Source organism: Stylophora pistillata, chromosome 3 (assembly GCF_964205215.1).
Source record: "Stylophora pistillata chromosome 3, jaStyPist1.2, whole genome shotgun sequence".
Classification (NCBI taxonomy): domain Eukaryota; kingdom Metazoa; phylum Cnidaria; class Anthozoa; order Scleractinia; family Pocilloporidae; genus Stylophora; species Stylophora pistillata.
Genome location: NC_142521.1, coordinates 47,216,885 through 47,236,653, shown reverse-complemented (window position 1 = coordinate 47,236,653; position 19,769 = coordinate 47,216,885). Strand labels below are relative to the sequence as shown.

The 19,769-nt window shown below is 40.0% G+C and overlaps 1 protein-coding gene across 1 annotated transcript; it reads right to left on the bottom strand.

Annotated features, from left to right (window-relative positions):
• Nucleotides 1-736: 736 nt before the first annotated feature.
• LOC111343839 (DBH-like monooxygenase protein 1) lies at nucleotides 737-19,331 on the bottom strand. Its single transcript, XM_088752468.1, has 14 exons — nucleotides 18,839-19,331; nucleotides 16,477-16,623; nucleotides 15,440-15,610; nucleotides 15,008-15,091; nucleotides 14,330-14,512; nucleotides 13,309-13,411; nucleotides 12,531-12,694; nucleotides 8,501-8,576; nucleotides 7,404-7,489; nucleotides 7,018-7,056; nucleotides 6,449-6,508; nucleotides 5,510-5,634; nucleotides 4,775-4,928; nucleotides 737-1,031 (listed from the first exon to the last, which is right to left on the bottom strand). The coding sequence occupies exons 1-14, from the start codon at nucleotides 19,112-19,114 to the stop codon at nucleotides 858-860; spliced, it is 1,842 nt and encodes a 613-aa protein (XP_088608594.1). The 5' UTR covers nucleotides 19,115-19,331; the 3' UTR covers nucleotides 737-857.
• Nucleotides 19,332-19,769: the final 438 nt, after the last annotated feature.

Below are 19,769 nucleotides of genomic sequence, written 5' to 3'. Positions count from 1 at the left end.
CACTTCGAATATTGTTGATGTGCGTATGAGGAGTGGTGTTCCTACCTTGTGTCCCTCTACCCACCCCACCCCACCCAATATTGTGGCGGTAACCTTTCCTATGTAAAAAAGAGTAAATGGCCCAAATACCAGATACGTATACATGAATACGAGACCGGGAAACTGAGAGTGCAAAAGAATTAAAAGAAAAGGAAAGTTTGTATAATCTGCGCCTTTCTGAATGGCTCCCCTTTTTGCCACTTTAAATTTCAGTTGTCGCGCGATTTTACAAGAAAACGCTGTATAAATTATCGGATCGTTTGGGATCACTTCTCGCTTCAAGGCAAGTAGTTGGTGGGGGGGGGGGGGGAAGGTGATCAGATCTTGACACTATGTGTTGGCAGGACACGTGACTAATGTGAACCCTTTCTTACGCAGCAGCCCCGCACATTAGATAGGTAAAATGCACGTTTCATTCATTAAAGGACTTTTAAACAAAAATCTAGCGGCCCAACATAAGGAGAGCAGTTTACTTTTGATAAACTTGTAAAGTCTAGAAGTGATTAATGAGGCCGGGAAAGATGAAGTTACTAATTCGAGTGTGTTGCTGCACTTTTACTCCAACTTTTCTTAGCTAAGTATAACGCCCGCTTTAATCCATGTTTTGAATGGAATTCCAAGTCAGATTCTAGGAGATAGAATAACAAAAAAAAAAAAAAAAAAAAAAGAAAGAAGAAGAAATAAACACATGATAATCGAAAGTTGCATAATATTTACTTGCTTTCACCTCAGTCATGATTAAACAAGGTGACAAAAAAAATCCAAACGAAAAAAGGAACAAAAAGTAATGACACGGCAAATCTCTTCGGGGCGATCACTCAGTGGTTTAAAATACAAACGACAGCACACAGTATCCCAAGGTACCCGGCGTAAACCCCTGGTGACGTGCGCAGGCTTGCAGCAAATGGGATAGGTGTACAGTCAGACTCCTCGGATGGAAGAGGCTCAGTAACTTTTGGTATCGGCACTGTATAGTTAGGATTGATTGTGTCCTGAGGAAAACAGATACAGCACGAGTCAATTCTAAAGAAACTACACAACTCGCGATCGGCACCGAAATTATCTCTAGCATATTTTCTGTTTTACATTTTGTTTTTGTTGTTGTTGTTTTTTTTTTTTTTTTCGCATCTACACTCAAAAGATTTCCCCGGCTAAGTGACCTTGTCAAGAAATGAGGCACTTACGTTAGAATATCTCGTCATAACCAAGCCTGCCTCACTCGTTAACTTACATACAATACTTTATTCAAGAGAAAGGAAAATAAAAAAATTGTAAAAAGTATCTCTCGAAAGGGGATATTCTAGAGGTTAACCCTATATAAAAGATTCCCCGAATAAAAAGATCAAAACATTATATACAGATAATTAAAAACTGTTTACCATCATCTCAATCAATATACATGTAAATCTTTAGTCTGTTACGAAATAAAGTCAATGATCCTGCGTGTACAATATCTTTAGGCAAATTATTCCACATATTAACGATCCGTACAAAAAAAGAAAATTTGTAGCAATTTACGATAGCTATTTTTATGTAGAGCTTATAATCGTGATTGGCTCTAGTTCGATTACATTTAGTAAGTTCAAAAAAGTCCGAAAAATGAAGACTATCTATTTCCAGAACTATCTTGTAGCACTGGATCAGAGATAAAAACTCTCTTCGTTTCTCCAAAGTTTGCCAATTCAGTAGGCGGCAGCGGTCTTCATAGCTCATTTCTCCGCGTTTTTGCTTTAATGCCAACCGAGATGCCCTTCTTTGGACTTTTTCCAAGGATTCGATATCCTTTTTTTGGTAGGGGCTCCAGACGGGGACAGCGTATTCGAGTATAGGTCTTACTAACGACTTAAAGAGGCAGGAAAACGCATAGCGATTATCGTTTCCAAGTGATCGCCTAATTATACCCAACACTTTGTTCGCCTTGTTTACTATGTAGGAAACGTGTTTACCCCAAGATAGATCGTAGTTTATTGTGACCCCTAGGTCCTTGGCGCTGTCGACAGATTTTAGTTGCGTACAAAGGGAATAACCAGGCTTGGATCTGTCTCTACTGTGCGTTACACGCATAACTTCACATTTTTCAGGATTAAAGCGCAACTGCCACTTGTTAGCCCAATCGCTTAATTTGTTCAAGTCCAGCTGTAAGGCTGGTATATCCTTATCAGGCTCCATGATCTTGCGATAGATTTTAGTATCATCAGCGTAGATTTTCACGGTTGATGCAATGTTTGCCGAAATATCATTTATATAAATAATGAATAGGATTGGGCCGAGTACTGTTCCTTGAGGCACACCTGAAATCACGGGTGACCAGTCTGAACAATTGCCCCTTAACACTACACGCTGCCTTCTATTCGTCAAAAAATTTCTAATCCACAGTAGTAGAGAGCCGTCTATCCCATACCGTTGTAGTTTCAGCAGCAAGCGCTCGTGTGGCACGCTGTCGAAAGCCTTGGAGAGATCTAAGAAGATGATATCCGTTTGTTGCGAGCAATTCCTAGCCTTTGCCCAGTCATTGTAACATGTAAGTAATTGTGCCAACGTCGATTTACCCCTTAGATACGCAAACTGGTCTGGATTAAAAAGATTGAGGTCTGACCAAAAGTCGACCACACGGGACTTTACCACAGCTTCTGCAATCTTGCAAACAAAACAAGTCAGTGATATTTGGCGGTAGTTCTCCATGAGATTTTTGCTCCCTTTCTTATGGACTGGAGTGATGTGGGCCGACTTCCATATACTTGGTAGTTGACCTTGAGAGAAGGATGTATTCAAAAATAAAGCCAGTGGAGATGACAACACTTGAGCACATTCTCTTAGGATGCGAGGTGATATGTAGTCGGGCCCGGGGGACTTGTAAATATTCAAATTTCTTAGCAATTTCTCAACTTCCGTGGCAGAACAAAAGATGTTACATAATTTCTCATCTGTAATATATTCAAGGTCGGGAAAGTTTTCGTGATACTCGACAGTAAACACCGATGAGAAATAAGAATTCATACAATTGGCAATGCTCAGGTCGTCGTTAAGATACGAATCGTTCACCTTTAAGGACGCTAAATCACATTTGACTTTTCTCTTTGATTGAACAAAGTTCCAAAAAGGCTTTGAACTGTTTCCGGTCTTTAGTTCATCTGCCAGATTGTTTATAAATTGCCTACGTGCAGAGTTGCACTCCTTCTTCACATAGTTGTTGAATTTACGATATTTGTTCCAATCAGAAAGAGCACAGGTTTTTTTTGCCCTTTTATAAAGCACTTTCTTTCTTCTACACAACTTAATTAGATCCCCGCTTATCCATGGTGCATTCGAAGTTCTCTTCACTGTCCGCCTTGGGATACACTCGTTGACAGCAGATAAAAACATATCAGACCATGCAGCCCAAATACAATCAATGTCAGTATCCATAAAGGCACAATGCCATGGAGTGTAATGTAAAAGACTCCTGAGGTGATTCCAATCCGCCTTCTTAAATGAATAGCTCAACTTCTGCGATTTCCTTTCAGAGAATGATTTTCTTGATAGTAGCATAGAGATCGAGTTATGGTCAGAGAAGGGAAGGCCAACTTTTAGATCGTAGACTAGGTCAAGAGACGTGACGAATACCAAGTCTAAGATATTTCCGTTGCGAGTTGGGTCTTTGACCAGCTGGAATAGAAAATTGTCGTGTATGATATCCGACAAAAAAGTAGCGTTAGGTGAATCCACAGAAGTGCAGTCGGTGTTCCAGTCGAATTCGGGAATATTAAAGTCGCCAACAAGGACCATCTCTGGGTTTTGTGATGAAGAAAGCACAGTATCAAGAGCCGTTTGTAGATCCAACAGGCAGTTAATGCTACTGTTAGGCGGCCTATAGAAGACACCTAGACTAATTTTTCTATTCGCCGGGAATAAAATATCGACAAATAATAATTCGGAATCGAAATTAACATCTTCTCTCACAGACGCACGCAACGTATCGCGTACAGCTATCATAATACCGCCACCGCGTCGACCATTTTGAACACGTCATCACGCCTGAAAACCGTATAAATAGAAGGGAAGAGTTCACTATCCAAAATAGAGCTGTCCAAGTGAGTCTCCGTAAATACCATGAGATCATATTGATAGGTAGCAATCTCTAGTTCCAGCTGATTAATCTTGTTAACCAAACTCCTTGAGTTGGCGTAAAAGACAGATACATCTGACCTAGGATTTACATACGCCATGTTGTTTCCCTCACTGCTAACTCTCAAATTCCGATCACCAGTCTGTGGACCTGGATGGGGATGGATATCGCCGCGGCAGCAAATAAACTCGATGTTAAAGGTTGAAACATGGTTACTGTAGTAAGGTAACCGGCTGTAGGTGTAACCTTTCTTCTTTCTTCGTATAAATCGATCGAAGTAACGAAGATGGCGGGCGATGCGGAGTTGTTCGGTACAAATTGTCTCCATGAACAGCGAATGTCGTATTGAAAAGCTTCTAAAACCAGGCCTAACGTCCATACCACATTCGTGGCCGTAACAACTATGTTTCAGAGATAATACAGAGAAACCGCTAGCGCAAAAAAGGAAAAATATTACACAGGCGTGTCGTGAACGTCCGGTCGCATACATGATGATGCATACATGTATGGTTTGGACAACGAGATAAGTTAAAGGAAACTGGTTAAACACTTTCTTCTAAACTTCCTTGAAAAACTCGGCAAGTGATTGCTTATTTTAAGATCGGATGCTGAAGAAATGTTAGTACTTACAGCAACGGAGGAATATCTGCGAATACCACAACGGGGAAATACTCTCTGGACGTCTTCATTGTACTCTTTGAAGTCCGCCACCATTTCATCCGTCCAGTCGAATGACATTTTGGTCATGGGATTACGGCGTGGGGAGGTTAAGCTCACATCTTTTCTGGAGTCAAAGCCAAATCAAACAAGCAAACACATAAACAAGCACATCCCCATGCTCGTGAAAGTCGTGACGGTTGTTTCAATGACATATTTCTTTGCACGACTAAAAAATTTTCACAGAGGATACTTCTAACAACATGCATTGGGCGCGTGAGCCCGTAGTTGAAGCCTACGGGTTCAATTTTGATTGAATGTTCTATGGGCCAGTAGGCAATGAATCTGCGCTTGTGAATAGTGTTTTCAAACAGCTGCAGCTAAATATTTATAAAATACGAAAACCTCAAGCACTTAATTTACTTAAGTTATGCAACAGTACACAACACGAATCAACTACTGGACTTGAAATGGGAAAAACTCGATTGGACATCAGAGCAAAAGCTGTCGACTTTTCAAAAAGTTAATAGAACAGGTCTGCGGGTTGCTCTACTAGGAATCAGGCGAAATCACCCATTTTAAAAACATACATCGCACATTGTTTTATTTATGGGAATGTGCCATAATTCTACCTCATCTTGAAAGCATGCAACGACACAATATTGCAACAATCTTGAAATGTTAATTATGAATTTAAACGAGACTCACAAGTATTTTTTGATGAACTTGTATGGAGGACCATAAGCAGTACTCTCACACGATCTGGCATTGGGTATACGTGGATAGTAGAACAAGAAGTCCAAGCACATTTCCTCTCTCGAAGCAAGGCCTCCCTAAATGTCAAGAGGTGTAGGGAAAGAAAAAATACAATCAGTGAAAAAATAAATACAAATACAATCAGTGAAAAAATACAATCAGTGAAAAAATACAATCATCAAGTCTGCGGTCATTGCGGACAGGTGGAAGGGTGGGTGAGTGAAATTAAATCAGCGGTCGTCAGGGAAACTTACCAGCCACCACTGAACGTTTTTCTACCCGGAATTACTGACCAAAAATCTCGGCAAGTGCAGTAATTAGCTAAAAAATAAAAGCTTGCAAAGAGTGCTAGTAAAATTCTTCATTGAGCCTTAGTTTGAGGTGCCCTTATCTAATTAAGCACTTAATCCTCACCGCTTCCTTGACATAAATGTGCCCTCTAATAAAGTGGCATGCCCACCATGCCTCATGCAGCACACTCGAAGAAGATTTTTTTTCTTAAATTCACATCCTATTAAACTACAATTTTTGCAAAGGCATTGTGCTGCTCCAGCAGAAGCACGAAAAAGCAAGGCTTTTTTGTCACGATCGATGCTGTCCTTTCACCGCTCCCGACTTGATCCTAACCTCTCTTATCATGAATGCCTTTAAAACTTGGAGAAGAGGGAGAGAGGGGATTGAATCATGGTTTAAGCTTCATAATATATAATAAAAACATTGTTTGTTAGTATCCTTCTCTCTGTGTGTTTTCCTAAGGTCCTCCAAGCTCTTTTGTCAGAAATGTACCATATTGACTCGAGTCCTTTTCAGAATAATGAAACTTTGAAGCAGGAGTTTGCATCACCTTAGTAGCAAACGGGTCAGTTTATTTATTTATTTTTTTTTTTTTACCTCAATTAGCTGATCCCTGTCCGTGGAACTGTATTTGCAATAGTTAATCATTTCGTCTCCCTTAAAAGTAAAAACATCGCCGAAAAGAATCAGCCATGTTAAGCACTGGTTTACAAGGTCTAATGGCTTACATATGATGATACTGGTAACATTATTCCGAAAATATAGTTCATTAGTATTATTTTATTATTTTAATAAAGGCTGATAGTTTCTAAAGAAACTGTTTGGGGCTGCGTCTGTGGGGGTAACGAAATAATTTGAATATATCAACAAAGTTGAAATGGTAAATTGGCCACCCTTACGATTATAAAAGCTGACCTTTCGAGCGTTAGCCCTTCGTCGGAGCGAATAGGGGAATTGTGGGTTGTGTGTGCTTTTAAAGGCAGTCACCAATCACGTAGCTCCTTTTTCTGCCTTTAAAAGCTCACACAACCCATAATTCCCCTATTCGCTCCGACGAAGGGCTAACGCTCGAAACGTCAGATTTTATACTCGTAACGGTGGCCAATTTACCATTTCAACTTTGTTGATATATTCAAATTATTTTATTATTTTACATGTACACTCACTGGTTGAATGTTGATTTCTTTTCTGAGAACTTGTGTGTCCTGTGAACAAAAACAAATGGCATTATTGCCAACCAGGGTGTTACTCGCGTTTGGGGTAGGGGGTAGGTGGAAGACAAGGGGAAGACTTGAGTTCTCAATTTGCATAGACTTCCTTTTTTGTTAAAAAACCATTATAATCTATGATGGAAAAACAACCATAACAATAAATACCAGTAAGAAGTTATTTTAGGATCTCTCTGCCTGCAGCCGCCCCGACAGGAAATGTTCGAAACCACTCCTTTGATTGCCTCAGGCCGAGAAATAAAAAGAAGAGAAAGGTATTGCATTTCACAGAGTACCGCCCCGTTCGTAAGATTTCAATCCACCAACCGTGGCAGTGCCCCTACCTGGAAATTGAAGTCGTAATGATCATCACGCGCAATTTCTGGGAGTTCTTTTCCATTTCGAATATGTCTAGTCCATGTAGCTCGACCTATTGATAGAAAACGTTTGTATTCATGAGAAGACTTCTTCATTAGTTACGTACTTGACGTTACACGGTTTTATAATAATGATAACGGTGTGGTAAATATCTGTTTGTAGTCATAAATATCGTGAAGAAAAAGGGAGAACTAATTTTCTAGCGACGAATCCTCCGATTATCTGCATTTAAGCTTCAGAGAGCTGGAGGGGGAACAAACTTGAGAGACGATTTAGGTGGGCTCATATGTTGTGCTAGTTGTTTATTATATGGTGATTTGCTTATATCCAGCATGAAGTTGAGACATGAATTCCAAGTCCGAAGTTATTCGGGTTTTAGCTATCACAACGAGTTCCCTGTTGTTGGCAGTCTTCTCTAACTTTAATTTCATAAATGGACGTATCTGGTTTGTCTGCCGATCTTGCCTTGGACCTACCCGTATGTTCTTGTTTTGGCTTTCGAATTCAAGAACGACACTTTAACCGGAAATGTTTACGAATGTTTTGTTTTTCATTCGTAAGGTCCTTGTGAAAATATTTGGGTTAGTGTTTCGTTAACAAATGTTCAATCTTCCAAGATCAGTTGGCACGCTGCCTTCTCAGGTCTACAGGTATTGTCTATGAAAACATGTACTTTAGATTCAGTGGTGAGTGAGAATTAGAATAGAGTCCCACAGACTTGATCAAAGTAAGAGTGATTAAGTAAGAAAAGTGAATTGCTGTAAACTGTAACGGAGAACATAGATTAATCAAGAACTAAAAAAACAGGTAAATGATTTCAGTACACTATCTTCCATTAAAGCTGCCCCCTCTCTCTGCTTGTATGCTCTCAGATTCCTATACAAAAAGCACAGAAGCGTTGGAAGCAGGGTTAAATAAGTTGCACTCCCCAAGCCCACCCCCTCCCCCCAAAAAATGTGAAATTCGTCACTCGACCAAACTCCCTAAGGCGACGAAGGACCCAAAGAAAAAAAATTAATCCATTAGAACACTAAAGGATTGTTGCTCTAGAAGGTTAACTTACCAGCCAAGTGAGTGTGAAGTATAGAAGCAAACACATTGATGCCACCCCCTTGTAGATGGGTCGAGTTTAAGATGGACTGAAATGAAAAGTGTCTCATACTATCAAATACATTCATACCACTGAGCAGAGACGTTCATTGAAAAATGGACTGAAACGGAAATATTAGAGAGATTTAGCAAGAGGACGGGAACGTTAGTTGACAAAGGCGCGCGCAGCAAAAATACCGGTAAGAAACTGGGTCGAGAACGTCGCCCCGTTGAGTTTCAGAAGTGATTTAGCAGTCGTTACCAAGTCACGTCATCGCAATATCTGTTCTTCGATGGCCTAAACTCGGCTTTTCAAAGATTGCCAACACAAATTTTCGCTTTCACAAACAGCTTGAAAGACAACGAAACTATCCTCTTGAGAGTGATGCAACAAGCGCAAACAGAGGATAATTATGGGTACGGAAAGTTAGATGTTTATAATATACGAACCACATCATCCTCAGAGACACAGGGGCTGTGAATCGATTTCAAGTTAAGGGCAGAAGAGCCCCTAGGGACAATGTCTTACAAGACAAGCTCCAAACGGTCGCAGTCGTTCTGGCATCTGATTGGTGTCAGAAAATCTTTGTGTTTTTCTGCCCAATCAGAGTGAAGTGGCCTTTCGTGTGTTTTAACACGCACATATACAACAAGCTCTGTTGCTCGCTATGTTTGTTTGGGCCGTGCGACGAAGCTTTGTCCGAGGTGAAAAGTTTCAGTCTTAGCACACAATGTAAGAGAAATCGATCAGATTGTCCGCGAAATCTTACCGGAAATTATAATGAATACTTTCGCAGGTATCACAAGAGAAGGCGTTTAAAAGTTTGCGAGGTTCGTGTAAAACATAATGGTTGCAAGCATTGAAATGTCGCTTTAAACGTTAGATGAGATGTAAGCCTAAATCTTTCAAGATTTTTTGTACAATTTGTTGTGACTGAAACTTTTCCAATCCCGTGAAGTTCTTTCGTCGCCCGGGCCACGCAGGTATGTCAAGCAACTGGCGCTTACATTTACGTAGCTTTCTGTGCGCGCCAAATTCTAATCGTTGCTTTGTGGTAAAGTCTTTCGCAATATGGCCAAGGTTGCAGAGAACGTTAAGTACGTGAACGACCTCCAGCAAACGCTTAAAGAAAGCTTAGCTGTGTTTCCGGTTAGCTAATTAAAATCTGAACAAAAACTAATCATCGAGAACATCGTGGAAAGGAGATATGTTTTCGGACAGTTACCGAAGGGGTTTGGAAAAAGTTTAATCTTTCAACTGCTGTGTAGAGTGTTCAAATTCTTGAGCTCGAAAGGCCCCGGATTCTCTTCTAGTCCCTTGGTCATTGTCATTTCACCTCTTTTGTCGACTGTTGAAGTTCAAGTTAAATATCTTTGATCATTGGGAATCGATGCTGCTTTCATTGGGGAAAACAAAACCAAAGAGCAAGAAATATTGGATGGAAAGGGCGGGCTTCCTTTATTGTAAATGTCAGCTTAGTACAGGGTTATCTACCCACATCTAATAAACAAAAGTTTTCACGTTTAGCTTTTCTTTTTTTTTAAGCGAAGATTACATTAGATTTTGGCCGGGCGTGCACAAAAAGTTGCGCAAGCGCCAGTTGTTCGACATACCTGTGTGGCCCGTGCGACGAAATAGCTTCACGGGATTGGAAAAGTTTCAGTTACAGCAAATTATACAAAAAATCTTGAGAGATTTAGGGCCTGATTACATGAGCCGAGCTGGCCCGGTTAGCCGGGATGAATTCTTTTGTTTTCACGCATTGGCGAACACCAAAACAAAAGAATTCAGCCCGGCAAACAGGGCCAGCCCGGCTCATGTAATCAGGCCATTAGGGTTACATCTCATCTAACGTTTAAAGCGACATATCAATGCTTGCAACCATTATGTTTTATACGAACCTCGCAAACTTTTAAACACGTTCTCTTGTGGTACCTGCGAAAGTATTCAGTATAATTTCCGGTAAGATTTCGCGGACCATCTGATTGATTTCTCTTACATTGTGTGCTGCGACTGAAACTTTTCACCTCGGGCAAAGCTTCGTCGCACGGCCCAAACAAACATAGAGAGCAACAGAGCTTGTTGTATATGTGCGTGTTAAAACACACGAAAGGACTCCAAAGGGCACTTCACTCTGATTGGGCAGAAAAGCACAAATTTTTTCTGGCACCAATCAGATGCCAGAACGACTGCGACCGTTTGGAACTTGTCTTGTAAGACAACGTCCCCAGGGGCTCTTCTGCCCTTAACTTGAAATCGACTCACAGCCCCTGGGTATCCGAGGATAGAACCACACGGGCGATTAAACTCTATAAATGATCCATTCCAGGTAAGACTCGTGTCTGTTGATTCCTGTATCGAATTTTAGAGCCCATTAGATATATTTTTGCGATTTGTTTTGCTGTCTTTTCGTTTCGTGCCATTAGATTTTAGCACTGCTTATCTTTCTTCGCAATTTTACAAAGTATAACTTGTTAACCATCATCGTTCTTCCCCTCGTTCACTGAATATTTCTATTCATTCATGACGGTACATCTCTTTTGAACATTGAATACTTAGAGGTGCAAAGCATTTTGAATGGGGTTATGGCGAAACCATGTAGAAACCAAGCGACCCAACGACAAAGTTGTTTATGATGAGTTCTTGTTTAACGCTGAAAGAATTAATGCAAGTCACCCATGAAACCGTTAGGCTTAGGATAAGACTTGGTTTCGGTTTTTTGTTTGTTTTGTCTTGTTTTGTTTCTTTTCGACGAAGTTTTTCAAGACTGAATTAAATTATTTTATTTAGAAAGACGTGTCGAAATAAAATTGATTGTCATTTCTTTTTGTTGCGTGACCACAACTTTCTTGTTTTCATCGGCGCTGATTAAGAAATTTTAAGACATGAAAAAGTGCAAACCCGAGAAAATTCTCAAATTGTTTATCTCTGACTTCAATCCACAACGCATTCATTCATGATCGGTAAAAACGACTACGACGACAAATAAATAAAAAATTTTACGGTATGTAACTAAGCTTCGTGATAGTTCATTTGATTGACTGCTCCAAACTTTAACATGCAGCATGGTTATTGATGAATCGATTTAAGATAAAATTAAACGGCATCCCATTCTTAGAGTTTTCACATAGGCTTACAGAAATGTATTAAAGAAAAGCCCTTGTATTGTCTAAAGCCTTGCTCATTCAAAAGCAAACTGAGTTCGGAAATCTTGGATCGCTTGCCAACGATTGTGTTCCAATTTCCTTTCGGGAATCCAGCATATTGAAGTGGCAAGTTTTCCTGTTCTGAAATGACGTTCCCGTCCTCTTGCTATATCTCTCTAGTATCTCATGAGACGCGAGTTTTTCGGTCATAAGCATGAGCTATTACTCATCATGCGAAATTTGGTTAAATCTTGCTCATTAGAGTATGTTTATGGTCTCGATATCAATGTACAATCTTTCTTCCTCTCTGTCGCTTATGACTCAGCTTTAAATGTTTTGACCTCAGAGAAGATCTAGAATGTAACTTTGGATCAGGGTTTTTATCAAGAATTCCAACCGATCGACAGCAGAAACGACAGAAACAACAGCAACAGCTGCACGGACAACGATAGGACTTGCTAAATGCAAACAAGAACAACCACATCTTGTCATGAATAAAGGGGGTAAGTTTCGAAAGAAACTGTGGTGCTGCGTCGGTGGGAGTAACGAGGTAATTTGGGTTTTATCAGCTGACCACCGTAAAGATTTTTAAAGCTGACGTTTAATTTCGAGCGTTAGCCCTCCTTAGTCTGAGAGAAAGACGAGGGCTAACGCTCGAAACGTCAGCTTTGAAACTCTTTACGGTGGTCAGTTTGCATTATCAACTCAGTTGATAAAACCAAAATCGCATCTTGTCATGGTTTTCCTGCCGTATCATATATCTTATTATTTCCTTTACCTCCTCACCTTGGAAATTTAGCAGTTATTATTCCCCTAATAAAAGATATACGCTTAAGCACTGCAGGAGTACACCATACCTCAGTGCATTCTGCTGTGCAGTATCCAACGCTGACCCAGTCCTTCTGCTTAGGAGGTATGATATGCCAGTTATTTACTCTCACTCCAACTGACATGATTCCACTGTCGTACTTACGAAGCTTGTCAGTATAATAAATCCGAATACCTGAACTGTCAACTCGGCCTTAAACATTGAAGTTTAAACGAAAATCAATAGCAGTCGAAAACAAACACTTGCGCGAGGAAATAGGTTCAATGTTCTCGCCGCTGGGGAATTATCGTTGAAGACACAATGTTTAATTAGACTCTCTAACTTTCTTCTCAAGTGTGATCCACATTCAGCATCCCGGGTAAAATACTAAAATACCACATCAGTATCCAGAAAACAATTTAGTCAAAAGAGACAGCTTTATTAGATTAGGTGTGTGATAAAACCCCAAATTCCTTTGTCTAATCTACAAGGAAACGTCTGCCACCTTTTACAGGCAATGGGCTACATTTGACTTCAGATCATTTTTACTCAGTCACTGTTCCCGATACCAGAACAGTTGAATAAGCAGGAAGAAGTCGTCGAATAAAATAATTTATTTCGAGCTCAAAACATAACAAATCTAGGATGGCTGCTACGGGAAAAAAAAAGAGTACGCATTCCTCAGCGGCAAAACCACAAAAGGCCAGGGAAACAAAGTGGTATTTGAATAAATTCTTCTTCAACTCACTGAATCAAAACAAAACTCACTTATACCTCAATGAGACTCACTTTATCAAGCAAGTTTCAGACAATTATAAACACCATACCTGGTGTATTGCTTGGATTGTCATAATGCATTTCCAACAGGAAATTCTTGGGTGAATCATCTGCGCCAAGAGGAAATCCCGCGTGCAAAGGGTAATAAAACGCCTGTTAAAAAAGAACAGTAAGTATAAAATAAAAAATAGAGTAAAATGACACAGTAATTCCTGAACATAGAAAGATCATGGTAAATTCTGAGCAGGGATTGTTCGAGAAATCGACGCACAGGTCTTCGGATTTCGCACTTCGCTGCTCTATCACTAAAAGACAGAATCGAAAGCTCTTTAGTGACTTACTGTAAGTCATTAAGAGGCCGCCTGCTTACTTTCGAGACCGCTAAGTGCGGAAACAAATATGATTTGTTTGCATCTAAAGCTATTAAAAACGCGTGGCAAAAGGTTCCAATGCGACGAGTTGATCGTCAGTCCACAAAGAATTTGCTCTTCTAATTAATGCACTTTAAACCAGAAATCGACTTAAAACATTCCTCGAGTCGTTGATTTCGAGGTCATAATTTGCGTATTCGAGTAATGGCCTTCGTGCACGCTTTAAGCTACTTATTTATTATAATTTTTTTTTTACTTCTCATTGATTTTTTCACTTTTTCTTATTTAAGGGATAACATGTATAGCAAGATTATGTAATGAAATAAGATAGATGAATAAAGGGTGAAAGTTTCTGAGGAAACTGTGGTCCTGCGTCGGTGGGGGTAACAAGGTAATTTGGTTATATCAACTAGGTCGAAATTGTAAATGGCCACCTTAAAGAATAAAAAAGCTTTGTAACTCTTTTCAGTGGCAAATCTATAATGAAAAAAGAGAGATCACCTTGTTTGTTTCAGAGAAAAAGACTATCGAACCTATTTACCTCAACCATTAATTAAAAAAAACACAATGCCCTCGTAATGCACGCACACGAACGCGCACTTATTTGCTTAATGACGTGATGTTATTTGCAGTGCAGGATGCAAAGTGCAATACCGTGGAATCACGTGAAGTAACAGGTTCTACGAAATTTAGTTTTTACCTCTCCTCCTACAGCCCATGCAACGACGATACTGGCATCTCGGCATCTAGCATACGGCATGTTAGCTGTGTCCATGCAGTCCTTGCCCTGATCATAATCACTTTCAGTATAGTTTCCTTCGCATTCGTAAAGAATAAGATGGTGAACAAAACCTTCATTGCCTTTCTGTACAAGCGGTTCGACCTGAAAAAAAAAGGAAATAAAAAGTTCCAGACTATTTCATGATTGTGACTAGTGCGTGAGGATAAGAAATTAAAGGTAGATGTCTTCCTAACTTTTGTACAGTCAAGCAAATCTCCATCTTAGTCGTAATTTTTAAAATAAAATCAACAGATGAATTGACGCAAGAGGAATTCCCAGGCAAGGAGGCCGCACTGATTAGAATATATTTAAGGAAGTAATGCGGTTGTTTAATCCAAACTGAACGAGCGTGCAACGCGAGGTTGATCTCATGTGAAGTACGTGCTTATGCTTGGATTGTACGACACCAAGAGAAATTCAAGTGACATACAGGGACAATTCAGAGCAATTCATCAGTAGTATGTTTAGAAGTGGTTCAGTTGCACTGTTCATATTTTTCAATAGCTATGACTGATTAATTTCTTTTATTTTTCACTTTCGAGCTGAAGTTGAAGAGCAGTAATATCCAATTTTTCCAGAATAATTACAAGTAAATACCTTTGTGACATGATGTTTGGATTGCAGTTCGGGAGCTTTTATCAGAGAGCACCAGTAAGTTGTTTCCTTCGTAGGGATTGTAACCTTTAAAGAAAATCAGACAGCTTGATTTAAAATCCTAAATCATGTAAACACAGTCAAAAACGTTCTCAAATCATTAGTATAAAAGTGTAAGTAAAAATTTGATCCTTTAGCCGAATGAATTGCGATTTAAGAAACTACAGAAAACAGGCCTCAGAGAATAAAAATTCCTCGGGATGCGAACCCATGCCTTCAAGTAACTAGTTTGGCACTTCTACCAGCTTAGCTGCGAGATCACATGTGCATGTTGAAAACGAAGCACGGTTTCTTCGTTCCTGTAAAAAAGTGTGATAAAAAATTCAGGCTTCGACGTAATGTGAGAATGTGATGCAAGAAATGATTACTTCTTACGTTGTTAGTAGTTACAGTAAAGGAGAGCCAGCTTGTTTCGTTGATGTTTCTTTTATCCATACTGTTAAGAAGCATTAGTGTCCTGCTTCCTCTGAACGTGTGATACTTTATATCCGATTCTGAGGCTGGATCATCGTCGTGATATGCGAACACAACTTTGGTAGCTCCGACCTGTGAACATAAAGAAAACGACCCTTAGGGATTAGGTTTGCAGGGGCGTAGCCAGGATTTTTCAAAGGGGGGGTCACAGAGTCTACTCACCATTTACACCGCTGCTCTCATGCGTGTATCAGCGGGCTCAGTCGTATTATCGCGGCATGAAGGCCCATATCAATGGCTTCTACGGCCAAGATGTCGTCATGGCGTTTTCGCCACCTGAATATAGTAGGTTGTTTTCTCTAAAGAAGACCTTCCAAGGGGGATCACGGGCACCCCAGGACCCCCCCCCCCCCCCTGGCTACGCCCTCGGTTTGCTTGCAAGGTGCTCAAAGCTAGCCCGTATTATTGCTGATTAAAACATGTCCTAACCTCTTACAGTTAAACTTGGTGCCCTACACTCTTCTATCGTTAAGCTAATGATTAAAATCAGTTTCTGGTGGACACTGAGCTGTTTATTCTGAGCAGGTATAGCAACTTATCTATTACCTTCGCACAAAACAACAAATTCAGCATGGCCGTAAACACAAGCTCTATTAAGAAACTGGGTAAGCATTTGTAATAGGCGTGTCCATTCCGGCGCAAAAGCGAGAAAAAAAAGCAACAACTACATCATATTCTTAATTTTTTTGTAATCTTACTTTGTATTACTGCAGTGTGTCATTTGAATTTTCTTGGAAAATAAGAGATCTGCCTTCCTTAAATGTTGAGCGATTTTTTTTTTTTTTTTTTTAGGTCCACCTTGTTTAAGGCCCACACTCATCAGTGCGGTTTTTACATTGAGCGGGCCAAGGAATATTTTCACCCCAAAGCCGAAAAATGTGAATAATACGAAGAACTGATGGTGAAATAACAAAAAATTGCACTGGCTAAGTCCTAACCTCAAGCTTCCTGTCACGCGAATCACACGTATCAAACTTCCTTTTAAACTTAAGCACAGTTTTTCCTCCACTTTCCTCAAATCCTGTAAGTTTGTAGTCTTGTTGTTCATCGGCAGGCGGAAGTTTTTCCTCATCTGCAAAACGATCCTGTAACGAAATGAAAGGTAACTACAGTAGAACCCCGGCAATTCAAACCTCCCGCTAACCGCTTAGAATTTATGTCTGTCGATATAAGTCAAAATTTCAAACATAGCTGACTGACACACTAATCTCTCATAAAACAAACTAATTAAAATGTACGAAAATGACTGCTGATTGTGCAAGAATGGTAAAACATGATTTCTTATTGATATCTAACAGGATAATTTAAATTTAGCACCCATCCCGATAACTCTAACTCCCACTAGCTCGAACCATTTCTCGTCGAGTTAGCGGGGTCGTATTGCATATAGAAAAATTCACAAAACTAGAGAAGTACGTTGTAATTCTACAAGCCATGAAAAAGTGCGTCCCATGCGAAATCAATCTCTCGACATGATTGGTTAAACTACTTTCATCTCTTTGATAATTCTATCGTTCTAATTCATTTTTTCGGAAGGTGAGGAGATGGAAGTGCATTGCACAATTGGACTGTCGTAGTAAAGTGATGATGAGCTGTGGCCTGATTTGTCGCCTTACATCATAGAAAAATACTGAGTCCCCAGGAACCTGCCAGCGAAAGGGTTAATTAGGGAAAAGTCAATTAGAGAACTTGATTAAACAAATTCCGTAAATACATGGAGAGTTGGACGTATTTGACATCGCCAATAGACAGGGGCAGAACCCAAAATCTGTACTATAGCACGATGATGTCGACGCGAAACGATAAAAATTCCCCTGCTCTTTAATCAGCTAATCTGCATTGTTATAACTTCGTTGGAACACTGTTTTGACCTGGCCTGTTTGGGCAGAGTACACAGTGACAAAGGAAGAAATGCTAATTTTCAGGGTCGTAACGACGTATGTGGATTACATAATGATCCCAATTTTCATACATATTTTGTGATCCATGATCCCGAAATATTTAATAATTGAAAGTAACATGAAAGGAACGATCCCTTTACACTTCACGCCACCATCACGCAACCGAGACAGCTCAGGAGGAAAATTCCTCATTACATTCCTCATTAAAGCCATTTTCAAAACAGTTGTTTGTTTTCAGTGAGAAAATATACCTGATACACGAGGCAGCAGCCAAGGTAACTGTGCTATGATTCCATCTAGGAAAGTTCATTTACCGTTATTTTCCGTACTCGTTAAAAATGGCAAACTGAAATGACCAGCGATTTCAACCGATTAGAGATGCGATGACACCTGAGAAACCTCATGTAATATGTGTCATACACAACCGAACGATTAGTGGACATGTCACACCAGATAGATATATTTAATATTTAGCACAATAGTTAGCTCCCATTCATTCCAGTTCTTTGCTGCAGGGTCAGTTCAAAAATCAAACGACCGTGTACCGTTTACGTGTTCTCAGGGTTTAAGCTGCTCCTTCGACTTGTCGAAAGTGGTATTGATCCCAGATTCTGCCTCTGATCCCTGATCCCTTGTAATTTTAAGCGCATGGGACGGACAGGACGCGAAGTGCTAAGGATCAATGAGCACCTCTCATGCTTTTTTCGATCCTAGCGCTCGATTTATAATTAGACTATCCCTTCTTCTTTCATTAAGTTTGTCGTTTAAGGATGGAGAATAACATTACAAAAATGTGCTTATCTCTAATATATTTACAAATGGTTGCGTTACCTGAATACCTGCTTAGATTTCTTTGATCTATGGTGTTACAGCTCTTTTCATTGTTGTCAGAAGAATTTTCTCGTGGCGTGCATGCAAAATCCTCGTGTTCGATAACAAGAAGAATTCATTAGCTTGAAGTAATTTTATATCATATTTTCCCAAATGTTGTTTGTTACATTTCGTAGACGACTGCGCCACATAGCTACACAAATTCCTTTAACCCTTTGGCCTGTTCAGCGATCTGTTGTCTCTAGGGTGTATTGGGCATTCCACTGCCAAAGTTTTAAAATATCGATAAAGGCAGGATGAACGGGCAACTTTTGAAATCTGGTTCAATTTTGTATTCTCGCTCGATTGCGTGACAAAAACAACTGAAAAAACGCCTCCCAGGCCGGCTAACTCACATTCACCTTTGATGATACTCTTACCTACTTCAGTATTACAAGATTCATATGGTTGAATCTTCTCGAATTCGTAAGAAATGTAATAAAATGCGGCTACGCATTGATGTAGTGGGAGCTTTACCAAACGAGTTACAATCCAAACATGCTTCTTTCCTTTAGTCCGACATCCTTACCTTAAGATATCCATCATTATTCTTCACCCAGCCTATCACAATATCGCTACCGATCATAGCTCCAGAGCGGCCGGAGAATCCAAATCCAACCCATCCGGTGGTCGCCGCCTCTACGGCGAAAGAAACCGTTTTTGCGTCCCAATCAACGGTCCAGTACAGTTTCATTTTTTCTGCTGGGTCCAGCACGGCTTGATGAGCAAACTGCGAAGACAGATTAGCAACTACGGCCGAATGGATTGAAAAGAAGCAAAGGAGAAGAACTCGTGGACCCGCCATTTGGATAACGCTGAATTTCCTGTGTGTATCTTGCGCAAATTTTCTTTGTGTCAGGTTACTCAAGAATTTTTGTGAGTTGTGAAGAAGTAATCCGATTGGTCCAAATTTTATGCACCCACTCAATGGTTATTTGGATTCATTTCTGTAGGGAGCTACTTTCTGCGGCTCTCTGTCCAACAAACAGGGCATCATTTACTAATGAATCACTATTTCGGTTGTTTGCTAAATTACGGGTCACTCCACTCACTCCAAATATTTCGCTTTTTGTCAAAACAATAATCCAAGTTCAACCCCCTGCCTACTCCCCTGGAGTTGTTTTGTTTTGTTTTGTTTTGTTTTTTGTTTTTTGTTTTTTGTTTTATTGAACTTACGATAATAATTGCTTCGGGATTTATTATTCGAGGACTTAGATCTGCGGAGCGAGGACAACCTTAATAATTCGTAAGTTAGAAGCGACATCTTTTTCATGCCACACAGTAAAAGATTTGCAGTTAGTGTCTATGATCCTCAGTCGAAACAATATGGCAGCCCTGATGTAAGCCCTATGAATTCCTAAATGACGCAACTAGACACAGTCTACCAATCTAGTTAGCATTAAGAGATTAAAGAGATAAAAAAAAGTACGCCTCACTCATCGGTCAATCCGCCTGTCTGA

What these genes read in the sequence shown, in the direction of transcription:
- LOC111343839 (XM_088752468.1), bottom strand. Translation starts at nt 19,114, where the DNA reads ATGGCGGGTCCACGAGTTCTTCTCCTTTGCTTCTTTTCAATCCATTCG. An exon ending in CCAAACATCATGTCACAAAG is followed by an intron (nt 14,513 to 15,007) that starts GTATTTACTTGT and finishes TTTTTTTTTCAG; the next exon opens with GTCGAACCGCTTGTACAGAA. An exon ending in ATTACGACTTCAATTTCCAG is followed by an intron (nt 7,057 to 7,403) that starts GTAGGGGCACTG and finishes TTTTGTTCACAG; the next exon opens with GACACACAAGTTCTCAGAAA.